Source organism: Alexandromys fortis, unplaced genomic scaffold, assembly GCF_014885135.2.
Source record: "Alexandromys fortis isolate MF-2015 unplaced genomic scaffold, M_Fortis_MF-2015_v1.1 scaffold_57, whole genome shotgun sequence".
NCBI classification, from domain to species: Eukaryota; Metazoa; Chordata; class Mammalia; order Rodentia; family Cricetidae; genus Alexandromys; species Alexandromys fortis.
The window spans coordinates 6,586,855-6,600,840 of NW_026067941.1; the positions used below are offsets into that span (position 1 = coordinate 6,586,855).

General features: G+C 49.8%; 2 protein-coding genes across 9 annotated transcripts in view; both read right to left on the reverse strand.

Annotated features, from left to right (window-relative positions):
- Positions 1–7,009, reverse strand: part of Svopl (SVOP like) — a 63,791-nt gene extending 56,782 nt beyond the window's left edge. For 4 of the 8 annotated variants that reach the window (XR_007592829.1, XR_007592830.1, XM_050147908.1 and 1 more), the window contains exons 1-2: positions 1,010–2,069; positions 518–609 (exon numbers count right to left, since the gene is read on the reverse strand). Coding sequence is in view for 4 of the 8 variants with exons in the window: in XM_050147908.1 (XP_050003865.1) it covers positions 518–609; positions 1,010–1,091 (174 nt within the window). In the remaining 4 variants the exon portion in view is untranslated. The other 4 variants (XM_050147906.1, XM_050147907.1, XM_050147910.1 and 1 more) reach the window with 4 other exon arrangements.
- A 135-nt stretch (positions 7,010–7,144) lies between these two features.
- Atp6v0a4 (ATPase H+ transporting V0 subunit a4) overlaps positions 7,145–13,986 on the reverse strand; it is a 78,500-nt gene continuing 71,658 nt past the window's right edge. The window contains exons 16-20 of the mRNA XM_050147994.1: positions 11,753–11,876; positions 10,605–10,706; positions 9,727–9,844; positions 8,802–8,973; positions 7,145–7,710 (exon numbers count right to left, since the gene is read on the reverse strand). Of these exons, the coding sequence (XP_050003951.1) occupies positions 7,617–7,710; positions 8,802–8,973; positions 9,727–9,844; positions 10,605–10,706; positions 11,753–11,876 (610 nt within the window). The 3' untranslated portion in view covers positions 7,145–7,616. The remainder of the gene's footprint in view (positions 7,711–8,801; positions 8,974–9,726; positions 9,845–10,604; positions 10,707–11,752; positions 11,877–13,986) is intronic.

Consider the following 13,986-nt stretch of genomic DNA (forward strand, 5'->3'; position numbering starts at 1 on the left):
GGAACTGACGTCAGATTTCATGTCTCCCCAGCTGGCCTCAAACTCAATACACAGCAGATGACCCTGAACTCTTGATCTTCTTACAGCTCCCTGCCAAGCGCTGGGGTTACAGGTGTAGCCACCATGCCTAGCATACAACAGAAGTTAGGAGAAACACACGCCACTAATAGAAGGGAATTCCTCTTAGGGGATCTAGAATCTTCCTGACAGCAGGCATTCCAGGTGATACCAATGCACACACGCTCAAGGGCCACATGTCTACTCCACGTGAAATAACCCCATGGTCCTCTCCCTTCTCCCCAACAACTCAATGTAAACTTTTACGAGGAGTCTGGAATTGCCAGGACAGACACACGCAGACATTGTTCCCAGCCAACCCATGCCAAGGACTGCTGAAATGATTTCCACAGGACTCCCGCTCCTGGGATGGCCAGTCCGGTGGTGGAGGCCAGCAGGAAGACGGTGTCCAGCAGAGAGGACAGTGTCACAGGTGCCAAGCATCTCCAGGAGCACTCACCCCGGTGCTGCCCATGATCAGAAAGAGTGCGATGTGAAAGCGTCCAAACCCAATGGTCTCCACGGCATCCTCCACAGTGAACGTCTTTATCTCTGACAAGGAAGCCAGAATGTAAGGACCCCTTGAGTGGGAATGGAACCCCCAGGACTGTGGCTCACCTTTGGAGGTATGTGCAACATTATTGTTATTACTTATTGGGGTCTTGTGTGGCCTAGACTGACCTCAAGCTCCTACGGATAGCAGAGGATGACCTTGAACTCCTGACCCTCCCGCTTCTACCTCTCCAGCTCCATCTTCCTGCTTCTCCCTCTCCAGCACTGGGATTACAGACAGGCACCTCCACACCCAGTTTATGTGGTACTGGGAACCAGGGTAGGATTTCATGCCGGCTAGGCAAGCATGCTGCCGACTGACCTATAACCTTGGCCCCTGCTCCTTATTAGAACAATGTCAGCATTAGTCTGAAAGCCAGGCCTTCTGCGGTGGTCTTACCTTTCTGCTGTGGCTCTGGGGTTGCCTGGCTCAGCTTCCGAAGGCTAATGACAGTCACGGGTTCTCTCTGCTTGGCTGCCATCGGGGGTCACTCCAGCTCCCCACACAGCTTCCCTAATGAAGCCAGGGACAGTAGCAGAGAGGACACATAATGACCATAGAGGGCATATCATGTGGCAAGTCTACTCATGTAAAATTGCCTTGAGCCATCAAAAGTCCTAGGAGGTAAATTGGTAGCTGGCTGTGCACATGAGAGGAGCTTTTTCTATACATAGAACCCAGGTTAAAAAAAAAAAAAAAAGCTTCCAGCCACAGCAGCCATCTTTCAGGAACTCGCCAAAGTGGCAAACACCAGGGAGAGAGGGGGGCACTCGCTGTGTTCTCTAGGCCCTTAGGAAACATGGAGTTTTCCTTTGGCCACGTGCATGCGAGTGTACAAGAAGGGTGATTTTGTAGACACCAAGTGTTATTCCCTGCCCTAGCCACGCCCACTCCCATAACCTCTGACCTGCCTGTCGCCATCTTGGGACCCTTCCTCTTTCTGCTTCCTTGGCGTGCGCACGTGTTTTCTCTGTCTCTCTCTTCTTTTATCTCTCCTCTCTCCTTTTATCTCTTCTTTCTTTCTTTCTTTCTTTCTTTCTTTCTTTCTTTCTTTCTTTCTTTCTTTCTTTCTTTCTTTTCTCCCTCTTCCTTAATAAATACTTATGGCTATTTCCTGTGTTTACGTGTCTGTTACCTGCCACCACCGTGGGCGCAGCACGTACCCTCCTGTAGCCGCTTTCTCATGGCGGGCTCCGCCAACCCGCCCGGGGATCGTTTTTTAGGAATAAGACCAAGGGAATGGGCACAGTTCAAAAAGGAATGCCCCAATGCCCCATAAATGTTACCATGGCAAAACTGGGAGAGTCTACAGGATCACCAGCATGCTGTGGGCATCACTGTAAACAAGCAAGTAAGGGCAAGATTCTTGCCATGAGAATTAGTGTGTGGATTGAACACATCAAGTGTCTGAAGAGCAGAGACAGCTTCCTGAGGCGGGGGAAGGAGAACGACCAGAAGCCAAAGAGAAGGGCACCTGGTTTCAGCTGAAGCGCCAGCCTGCTCCACCCAGAGAAGCACACTCTGTGAGGACTAACAGGACGGAGCCTGAGCTGCTGGAGCCCATTCCCTACGAATTCATGGCCTGATGTATAAAAAGAAATAAAAGACCTGGGCTGTAAAGGGTTTTTCTTAAGTTCAAGTGTGGTGTCTTCTCCCTGAAAGAAAATGTTGAAGCAGGAAAAAAAAAAAAAAAAAAGAAAGAAAAGAAAACTGGTATGGATACAAGAAGACTCCTGGGGCTCTCTGACCAGTCAGCCTGGCCCAGCCTATGAGTTCCAAGCCAGTGAGAAACCCTGCTTCAGGAAAATGTGGACAGCATTTCTGAGGGACCACACCCGAGGTTGACCCCTAGCATACACATACATATGCACATACATGCATAGACAGCTACACACACACGAGCACCCACACATGTGTGCACACACAGGGCACCCACACATGTACACACACATGAGCACCCACACATGCACACATACACATGAGCACTCACACACACATGAGCACCCACACATGAGCACTCACACACGAGCACCCCCCACGAGCACCCCCACATGCACACGCACATGAGCGCACACACACACACGAGCACCCACACATGCACACACATGAGCACCCACACACACACAAGCACCCACACATGAGTACCCACACATGTGCACACACACACGAGCACCCACATACACACACATGAGCACCCACACACACACGAGCACCCACACACACACGAGCACCCACACACACACGAGTACCCACACACACACATGAGTACCCACACACACGAGCACCCACACATGCACATACAAGTCCTATTTTTTCCTGTCATCTGTCTCATCTCAAGCAGACTACTCTTGTGTTTAGATCCCCTTCTATTTATTAGGCTCTTTTCCTCAGCACTGAAATGAGGTATATACAGTAATTGCACCTAACTCTTAGGCTGGTGTGAGGAGCAAACATGTTAGCTCACAGACAGTGTTTATCCTGCACCTGGCCTGCCCAACCCCGCCGGGAGGAGGCTGAGAACCCCACTACTCCTGCTGTGGGTACTGCTCATAAAGGACACGTTTGGTGCCACAAAAAAGAATGATGCATGTCCCAGGCAGTGGGGGGTGCACACATTTAATCCCAGCACTCAGGAGGCAGAGGCAGGAGGATCTCTGAGTTCAAAGTTCAAAGCCAGCCTGGTCTACAGAGAGAGCTCCAGGACAACCAGGACTACACAGATAAGGAAGACTACCCTGTCTTGATAAACCAGACAGAAGCAGAGAGTGGGCTGAAATGGAGCTTGAGGACAATTTGTTAGAGTTGAAGGGAAAGGCCAGGGCAGGCAAGCTGTGAATCTCACATCTGCAAGGAGGGAGAGTGGAGAGGAACAGGCAGGCAGGGACGATGGCCACTCGGTGGCAGGAGGATAGCGACTCAGTGGCAGGTAGCAATGTGATAGGTCAGTGAGCTTTGAAAAGGAACAGGGAGGGCAGGCAAGATGGCTCAGTGGTTAGGAAGGAAGGAAGGGAGGGAAGGAGGGAGGGAGGAAGGAAGGAAGGAACGAATGAACGAACGAACGAAGATCGAGCAAGAAAACCCAAAACATCCATTAGAGTTTAAAAACATGCTGAGGCTCTGGCCAGTGCTCCCAGGGATAATTGTGGCTTTCTGAGTCAGGACTTGAAGCAGGTAAACAGACACAGCTAAACCCCATACTGACTCACAGGGACTGCACTAAGGGGTGAATTCCAGGATGAAAAAGTACATTATCTTAAAGCAAACCCAACTTCCCAGGGGTGGTCCCCTTGCCAGGTCACTTGACCTTCCCCACTGGATTAACCTGTAAGGGAGGAGATAAGAGCCCATCTCCACCTGGAGGTGGGTTTCTGTGTGTACACAGCTGACCTCTGCCGCTTCGGGAGCCTGCCATGAGGGCAGCCATTTCTAAGATGACTGTCCTCTTTCCGAACACCGTTGAGCTATGTCTTAGCTATTTGGTAAAGGTGTGTTGAAATACACACACACTCTCATACACACGCTCACACGTGCGTTCACGTGCACACACACATGCACGCACACGCAGGTATGTAGAGGCCAGAGAACTTTGTATGCATTTATGTGCATGTGTGCAGAGTGTGGTGAACAACCCGGGTGTTATCCTCAGGCATGTCATCCACCACCCTTGAGACAAGGTCTTTCCTTGGCCTGGAGCTCACAAGTTAGGCTAGACTGGCCAGCCAGTGAGCCCCAGGGCTCCTTCTGTTTCTGCTGCCCCAGTACTGGGAATTGTAAGTTTAAGCTACCGCACCTGACTTTTCACGCATGTGCTGGGGATCTGAACTCGGGTCCTATGCCTCCATGGGCCAGCCCTTTACTGACAGCCATCTCCCCAGCCCCTAGCTGGGAATTTTTAATGAAGTAGTTGCAATCGATTATAAAATGGACTTCGTAGCATACTAAACACCCTCCCTCCCCTGGCAGCCACCAACTGCTCCTCAGCTAGGTGGGCTCTCAGGAGGGAGAAGAAGAGGGCAGGACAGAAGCTAAACCACACCAACTCAGGAAAACAAGGGAAAAACTCAGCACCCCCAGCCATCCCTTCCTCAAACACAGGAGTGAGGACGTGACACACGACACACCTTCAAGCCACCTGAAAGTTTGTGTGGATGGACGGAGAGGTTAGGGTTGACTCTGCCACTCAGAGGCCCCGGTGCAGCTCTTGAGTAGTCAGACTTCTAAGGGACAGATGGATACTTCATTCAATTGTATTTTGATGCATGAACTTTTTTTTTTTTAAGCCAGAAATAATTGGGCCCCTGTAGATCTTTTCCATGCTGACTCGTATGTGTGATGTGATTTAAAATAATAATAATAATAACATCATTAGTAAGGGGGCTGGGAGAGCACTTGAATAAGGACCTCAATTCCAAATTCCTAGAACCCATATAAAAAGCCAGCGCGGCTGTGGGCCTCTATAATCAGCACTGGGGCGGGGGCAGGGGCAGGGGAATCATTGGGTGTGTTGGCCGTCAGCCTCGCTCCAGGTTCATTGAGAGACGGTCTCCAGGGAATAGGTGGAGAGTGAACAGACACTCAGTGTGCTCCTCTGACTTCTGGGAATGCGTACAGGACACAAAGCTGCGCGCACATGTCCATACACCCCACACACACACACACACACACACACACACACACACACACACACACACGCTAACATTTATCATACATACATGATTTTAAAAAATAATGAAAGCTTCGCACTCCATCTGCCTCCAGCCACCCACAAGTAGTTGGTTCCCCTCTCTACCCTGAACAGCAGCAGTGAAAGCAGACACACCTGCTGCCCGAGTTTCTCACCTGCGTATCCCACGGAAAGTGTCACAACTGTGGGTCCCCGAGCGCTGTCTCACCACAGCCGGTCTGGCAGCTCCGGAGGCCTCTCTGCCTCTAGACTTACCTACCCTCCTTTCATTTCAGTTCTCCAAACAGGATTCATTAAGGAGCCACCTGGCATTCCAGGTGAGCGACAAGGCCGGCACGCCCCCTTCTAAACAGCCCTCACCTGATCTGTTGTTAAAGCGAAAATAACAGTGTTGTCTGAGACAGAAGGCAGCTGCCAAACCTTGGGGGGAATGTGGACCTGTGGCTCTCAGGTGGGAGGGGCATTTCTAAAAGAGCTGGGGTGGGCGGTGCCTTGGAGCCATCTATACCGGGTACAGTTTTTAGATGGACGTCCATAGGACACCAGCAAGCTGAGACCCTTAAAACTTCCTGGTGGTCATGATAGCAGGAGAGCATGGGCTTCTCGAAGGCACTTATCGTTTCTTCTGTTGACTGTCATTGACCGAGCATCCCCTCCATCGCCCAGGTCTTAACAATCTCTTTTCTACAGTCCGGAGAGGTGGAGAGCCTCCTACGCACTTGGCAGGGAGATTAACTCCATTTCTGGTCCAGTAATGCAATGTTGACGTTCACAGCTAGTATTCAAACACAATAGTCATCCTTTGATCCAACCTTGAGAAGTGAACACTTGAAAAGACAGGCCTCGATTTGCTGTGCAGGCTGTGACAGACAGGAAAGGACCACGGTCACTTCCTTTTAGGTTTGAGACTTGCTTCTATTGACATGAGTCAGTCTTGGCATAGGGCAGCAAGCAGGGTCTAAAAGATAAGAGTCACAAGCTGGGAAGATGGCAAGTAAATAAAGTACTTGCAAAGTAAGCATGAGTTCAAAACCCCAGGAGCTATGGAAAAGCCAGGCACAGCTGCATGCATCTATAATCCCGTTGCTCTGATAGCAAGATGGCAGTCAGAGGCGGGAGCATCCCTGGGAGCTCACTGCCCAGCTAGGCTGGTGCACACAATGACAAGGAAAGATGTCCATTGATCTCCATGTGTGCTATGGTATACATGTGCCTGCACTCATACATGCAAACACATTTGAATCTAATGGGCTCTTTAGGTAGAAAGGACTTAGTCAATCGTGAAGCACACAAAAATAGTAATAGAGATGGCATTTCACCTGGACTCAGGCCATTCAGACGAAACAACCCACAGGATGAATCTCCTCAGGTGCTTGGGGGATCTCCAGTCCAGGCAACCTAAGAAATTGGCTCGGGGCTCTCGGACCCAAAGGATAAGGAACCCAACCATGAGGCAGTCTCCTTCCCTGTACGCTGGTTCCCAGAACCTGGCCAAGCCTCTGCATCTCCTTCCCCAGTCACTCCAGCCCAGCGTGGCGACAATAAGCAGTGCCCAGGAATGACGTCAGGTTGTCAGGTTTCATTCTCAGGACTTAGTGATGCAGAGAGCCAGGCCAGGCCTGGGCCTCCCTCTACACAGAGGGCATTGGCTGTGCTTCTGGTAGGAGTGCCAATGTTTGAGGAAGTCCCTAAGCTTGTAATGCTAAGCCCCTGACTAGGGGGAAATGCAGAGAAAACACAAACCTGATCCGTCCCAGGAACTAGGTTGTGTAATTCCATCATCCAGTGTTGGCCTCTAACTGTAGATGCTCTATGGCATGGATTAATCTTGAATAAAGACATTTTAAAGAAACAGTGAACAAAGCAAGTATTTATTTTCATGATTATAATACTTGAAATTCTGCAGGAGATCCAGGTGTGCTGGCTGGTGCCTGACATCTGAACACTGGGGAAGTGGAGGCAGGGGGAGTCAGAACTCAAAGCCACCCTAGGCTACGCAGCTATTTCCAGAACGGTTAGAGCTAATGAGACCTTGTCTCAAAATAGATACAAAGTAAAACACAAATAAAGTAGTACAAGATAGTGGTCTAGTGTCCCCTCCCCCATTTCCCAGTTATTGTAGTATTTGACCATTTGGCTGCACATAAAGTCCCAAATAAAAAGTAGCCCTTGGGTTACGTGGTTAAATCCTGCCAAATCCTCACACAGCTTCTCACTTCACTGTAGCCAACAGGGTTGCTGCGTGGGACTCCTGGCCTGGGCTGACTCAGAGGCGAGAGGGAAGTCCTTCAGTTGGCATCAGCACCCGGGACGCAGAAGAGCCTACTCCTCAGCAGCCCCTTCCAGGACTAGCTTGAAGGAGAAGGGGGAGAACTTGGAGCCAGCTCCCTCATAGAACTTGTTCTGGAACTCCACCCTGTGGTGACGGGGAAGGGCGGAAAGAGCAGACTGAAGTGTGGGAGGCTGCAGGGTAGCAGCAAGGCCCAGAACACCATGGGAACCAGGCGACCTTTTAAGCCTCCCTCTTACCACGCCCCCTCCTCCCACCTCTCTTCCTCAGGCTTCACGGGTCACAGCACACACCTCCCCCACAACCTCCAAGGATGCCTCCCCTCCATGCTCTCTGTCTGAAGACCACAGTGCACAAGGCGGCAGCTCTTCATGAGGTCATGCGTGTCTTTCCACCTGCACCCTGACTCCCAGCTGTGGGGTCCATACTAGGTACAGACAGAGCAGGAGCTTGACCTGCATTTTTAAGTCATTCTATGACCAGTCCCACCCACGATCATTTCTGTTCTGGGACGTTATGGAGGCGCACACTTCACACCGTGGAGGGCAATATTAGCGTGGAGACGGGATGCTCCAGCTTTCTCCACTCAGTATGTAAACATAAAAGTGTTTCCGAGGGCTGGAGAAATGGCTCAGCCTCTAAGAGCACTGACTGCTCTTGCAGAGGACCTGGGTTCGATTCACAGCACCCACACGGCAGCTCACAAGTGTGTGCAACTCCAGTCCCAGGAGATTGGATGCCCTCTTCTGGCCTCCACAGGCCATGCAGACATAGGGTGTACAGACATACATGCAGGCAAAACACTCATACACACAAAATGAAAAAAATCAAAAGCTTCCTAACAGTGGAAGCCCCAGTGTGTCCCGGGCATGTCACAGGCTTGCTGTGGCACCCTCCATTTCCTCTGTAGAGTCCCATGGCTTGTTCTGACGCTGCCACTTCCGCCCTCAACAACCACAACAGCCAAGCAGGCCTATTCGCTTAACATCTGTCACCTGACTGCTTCTGAAGCCCACTGTTGTAACAAGTAAACACAGAGGAAAAAAAAAAAAAAAAAAAAGCCACGTTCCAGGGCAATCAGCACATATGCATGCGTGTGAACATATGTTACATCACGCACGCAAACAGACGACTAGACCGAGGTTCCGAAGATGGAGCTAAGTTGTGGCTCTGTGTAGCCCGTCAGCCCCGCAGGCTGCCCTTCCCCCAGCTCTTACCAGTGCAGCCGGAGGGCATGCAGAAAGGCTGAGAGGCCCTCCATGATCAGGAGGATGGCGACGGTCAGGACAGCGAAGACGGCAAAAATGATGAAGACCCCGATGAGCCCTCCCCAGCCCCGAAGGCGAAGGCCGATGTTCATCACCATGGTCCAGAGCACCTCGGACAGCTCTAGGGGAGCAAATGGGACATCCTCAGCCAGCAGGTGTGCCTGCTCAGTACCCCTCATTTCCATCCTATCACCTCAAACCCAAAAGTCCCTCTGAAGGCCGAGCGGAAGCTCCACCAACACAGCTTTGCTCGCAGTGGTGGCTGTCCAACAACGCCTGCGCACTCTGATCGCCAAGAGCAGCCAGCTAGGGCTATCGGCAGCAAAAGGAGCAACTCCAAACAACACGAGACAGGCACAAAATTGCTGACCCTAAAAGAATGCATGAAGCGTGGTTTGTTTGCCTAGGGTCTGAGAGGGGTGACTGGAAACACGAGAGGGGTCCTTAGCCGTGGGATTGGGAATTTCAGAGCGTAGTCACTCTCATGGTCTCGCTTTCGCTCCCTCGCCCTTCTGAGCGTGCGTGCGTGCGTGCGTGCGTGCGTTAGACACCACAATGACACTCTCATCTCAAACGTCCAGGCTCTGGAACTATGAGAAAAAAAAATCTGCTTCTGGCTGGAACCACCCCGTATGGGGCATTTTGTCATGCCAGGCTCAAGTTAAGATTCTGTTCAGGCAATTTCAGAAGTATGGGAAATTATAGTAAGTTGCTTAAGGACCGGACAGACATCCAAGAAAAACATTAAACAGTGTTATCATACTAGTATTAAGTAACGACTATCAAGCAGTCCTTATTCTTGCTCATGAACAGAGTGAGTCTCTTCTCCGGTGATATGATTGGCAGCCCCACCCCTCCCGGCTTGCACGCTCACCTGCGTGAGCCAAGCTGAGGGCCCAGAGACGAAGATACGAGGCTGTGTTGGAGATGCAGCCCAGGCAGTACTCGATGGTATGAATGGCCTGGTGGACAAAGATGTCTCCAAAGTTGAACTGTAACAGAATTTTTGGTATCGTTTCATTAGGGTTTTTTTTTCTCCCTTCTCTCCTCCTTTTACAATGAGGACGTTAATTGCCTTTTTTATTACAGCAATAACTACACATTTGTGGGGTACAATATATATCAATGCATGTTATGTAACAAATGTTCATCAAATCACGGTAACTGCAGGCTTTGACTGTCTATCTTCCATGTCAGTAACAAACTAGATCATAGGGCTGGAGAGCTGGCTTAGCAGTTAAGAGCACTGGCTACTGGCTGTTCTTCCAGAGGTCCTGAGCACAGTTCCCAGCACCCACATGGTGGCTCACAAACATCTGTAATGATCTGGTGCCCTCTTCTGGCTTGCCTGTCTACCTGCAGGCAGAATATTGTATACATAATAAATTAATAAAATCTTTTTTAAAAAAACAAGCTAGGTCGTAGATTATCATCAGTCATAGTTGTCCTGGGGCAGGATAGAAAGGGGAAGTTATGGAAGGAAAAGGGACCCCTCACCCAGTAATCTAACGGCTGAAGGCTCTTGCCAGCAAACGTCAAGGGTTCTGAGTGCTGGGGTTAAAGGCATGCACCCCCAGCGCCTGCCCTAGGCTTTCTTGAACCTGCTAACTCAGGAGCCACCAGGCTGAGGGCAGCAAACCCTCCAGCTCGTGCCTGAGTTCATGCTACACCCCATGACTATCAAGATTATATTCCAGTTCTAGATTTGGTGCAAACTGAGAAGTCAGCCTTTGGTGCTCTGGTCTCAGATACCTCCTCCTCGTGGTCACCCTTAGTCCCCGCCGTCTTCTTCTGAGCAGAGGCGCTCGAGTGGCCACCCTCAATGTCATCCTCGTGGATCGTGAAAGACTGCAGCTGTTGACAAGCAAGGAGACCAAGACAGCATTAAAGTATTAGCAAAATAAAGGGCTTCACTCAAGGTTAACCATGTGCTCTCATCAGTCATGTTATAATTGTTTTGGCTTTTTGGTTACGTCATTCTCTTTTTCCAGGCCCCACAGGAACGATAGTTGGGGTTAATCTCTACCTTACACCTTAGAGAAGTAGAGTTTAATGCCTACAGTCATTTAAAGCATTCACAATCTCAAAGCAGGCTGCTGTGTCTTCTGCACTAAAAGAAGAAAGCAGGGGGTCATCTCAGTATAGCTGGACCCCAGTGTTCCCTGGGAGGGCGTAATCTCCCTAAATCCTATTTGCTTAGGTTACAATGCTCCCTGTGTAAATCTGAGGCCTCAGGCAGTTTAGGAAGAAAAAGAAAGAAATCAACTGGAATTGATATTTAATTTAGCAATAGGAGGAAGTTATTCTAAATTAAAACTAGATTTTTGAATGTGCCTACTATGGGAATTTCCTAAGAGCAACATTCTAAGGGAGTGAAATTACAGCCTTAGAAAATTCACAAAGAGCAACTTGCAATTATCTGAGGAGGGAATAATGATGTATGCCTGTAATTCTAGCACTAGGGGTGCAGATGCAAGAGAGGTTGCTTTGAATTAAGCTAGCCTGAGCTACATAATGAATGCCAGACCAGCCAAGGCTATGTAGTGAGATTCTGTCTTTGAAAAACAAAATATAAAGTATAAAATTCTCCCATGTCTAACCAACAAAGCAACCAGTCTGAATGCTTATAAAGCTTCTAAACCTTCAAGGACAACAGGATAGGATACACACACCCTGAGCGGAGTCTGAGGAACTTCAGACTCACCATGTCTGAGAAAGGGAGGACATCGTGCTGGAAGTAAAGGGACCCCTGTGGGACTCCACAGAAGAACACACGCTTGAGGCCAGCCTTGCCCTCCAGGCCTCGCAGGGAAACCCACCACTCTCTCCCCATCCCAGAGTTCCATTTCCAGGAGAGTGTGCTGTGACCCACAGTGGGCTAACTGAAAGAAAGCGCGTACCTGAGATTTCTGGTGTTTGGCTCTGAGGAGAAACGGCTTGATCAGAAGCATCCACGGCACAGAGATCAACGCAATGATGACAAAGAAAGTCTGGACTTCTTGCTGCAACATCAAGAATGACAGCAGTCACTAGGACAACCACAAAGTATTCTGCCCATGCACGGTGGGGCTTCTTCGCATGCTCAGGGCAAAGGAGGGCAATCTGAAGCAATCCAATCCCGTCACCCTCACTTCTGCTACATTCCTGGTGTGGCCAGACAAACGGCCATCCTGTGGTGCTCTGTGCTCAAGGAAGGATAGAAACCACTTCTTTTCTTCCTTTTTTAAAAAAGATTTATTTATGTATTATATATGCAACATTCTGCATCCATGTATGCCTGCAAAGCAGAAAAGGGCACCAGATCTCACTATAGATGGTTGTGAACTATCATGTAGTCGCTGGGAATTGAACTCAGGACCTCTGGAAGAACAGTCAGTGCTCTTAACCTCCAAGCCATCTCTCCAGCCGGAGAAACCATTTCTGTGTTGCTTATGCGCTATGTAACCCTTGTAATACACTCACATCATATGAAGTCTTTCAAACAGGAAGTCCTCCTGAGATACACTAGGAAGACAGCATTAGGCTTCCCTGGCCCTTTAACCCTGCTCGATGGACAGAGTTACTCTAATTCCAGAAGAAAATTGGCAGGTCACATGACTCCAACCGTCTCTCTGCTGAAACCAGCCCTTGCGTCATTGTATACTAAATCAATAATTATATCAATAATTATATACTCCCAATGTAAGGTGATTGTTTGAGCTCTCTCACCCTCCCCTCTTCCTATCCCTTCCCTCTTCGAGAAGGAAACCAGGAGTTCTCACACTCTGACCGTCTCACACTCTGACCGTCTGTCTCCAGTCCCCTCAGGAACTGGCATACCCACTGTGTACTCAGAACCAGTTTCTCATGGTTCCACATTTAAGCACTGCTGAGACCCAAGAGGGAATTCCCAGCTTCATATTTCCTTTCAGGGCTCCCCGCCCCCTAACACACACAGAGCTTATTTTACAGGCTCCTCATCCACCTTTCCCAGTTCTGAGGAGCCGTTCAGCTACCCTGTGGAAAGCTGCTGTCGGGAAAGGTGTCCTGACTACGGTGTAGGGACAGGAAACTGCTCCCAGGCTGAGGAAGTGCAGCTTTGTAAGCCTTCTTCCTGCTTCCTCAGCTGCTCTTGCCAGCTCAAGGTTCGCTGCATCAGGAGATGGTCCGGGAGCAACAGCAATAAGACCTTTTACCCCGTGGGAGCATTTTATCTGCTCAATGCCTGCTCTGTTTTACAAGCTCAAAGGAGGGAAGGGCACGTGTCCCTTATGCAGTGAAGCCCCTGCACATGAAGCCACCTCACTGCCATTTGCCCATTTCATAACCAGACCTCCCAGCCCCATACGACATACAAAGCGCCTGTATGTGCCTGTACGCAAAGACAGCCGGAGAGCAAAGCTGAGGAGACTTTAGTGACTGCCATTTCTTCTAACCACATGACCCCAGACTGAGGTTATGGAAATCTCAAGCCATGTCAACATAATTAATCTTCATAGCAGGTCCGAGGGAAGGCCGCCAACTCTCCGCAATGTTTTTCAATACAACAAGAAGTTGGAAAGCCACCACTCTCTCGCTGCAATGCCTCAATCCTCTTCCAAAGGAAACAAAGCCCTGGGCCTCTCTACAAGCAGTTAACACTGGGAATACCTGGTTACTCCAAGGCCAATGACTATAAGAAAGGGTTTGTTTGGGAAATCCAAATAAACCAGCGTGGAGTAAACGAGCCCTTAAAACACACTCACTTTGTGCCAGCATTCCGGGGCCAGCCCAAGGTTGTTGTGTGTATGTTTAACAAGCCAGACACAAAGAGGCCCTCTGAGGTATGTTTCCTCTCTGATTATTATCTAAAAGCATCTCTTACAAAAGCCGAGTCGGGCAGAAGGTTCTCTGCTTGCTCTATGCCTCTGGAAGGAAGGGAACACAGCTAGGAGCCAGGAAAAAAAGCTCAAAGTCAACTAGAAACCTAGTGTTTACAACCCCTGGCAGAGGACGTGTCCGTGGAAGAGCCACCTGTGCGACCCCAGTCGCATAACTCTGTCTAGAGGAATTAGACAGACGCAGGTCTTCCATTTCTGAAAAACCTGTCCTCAAAGCTGTCTCAGTGCTGGGTGAGGCGGGGGGGGGGGGGGGGGGGGGGGGGGGGGGTGGGGTT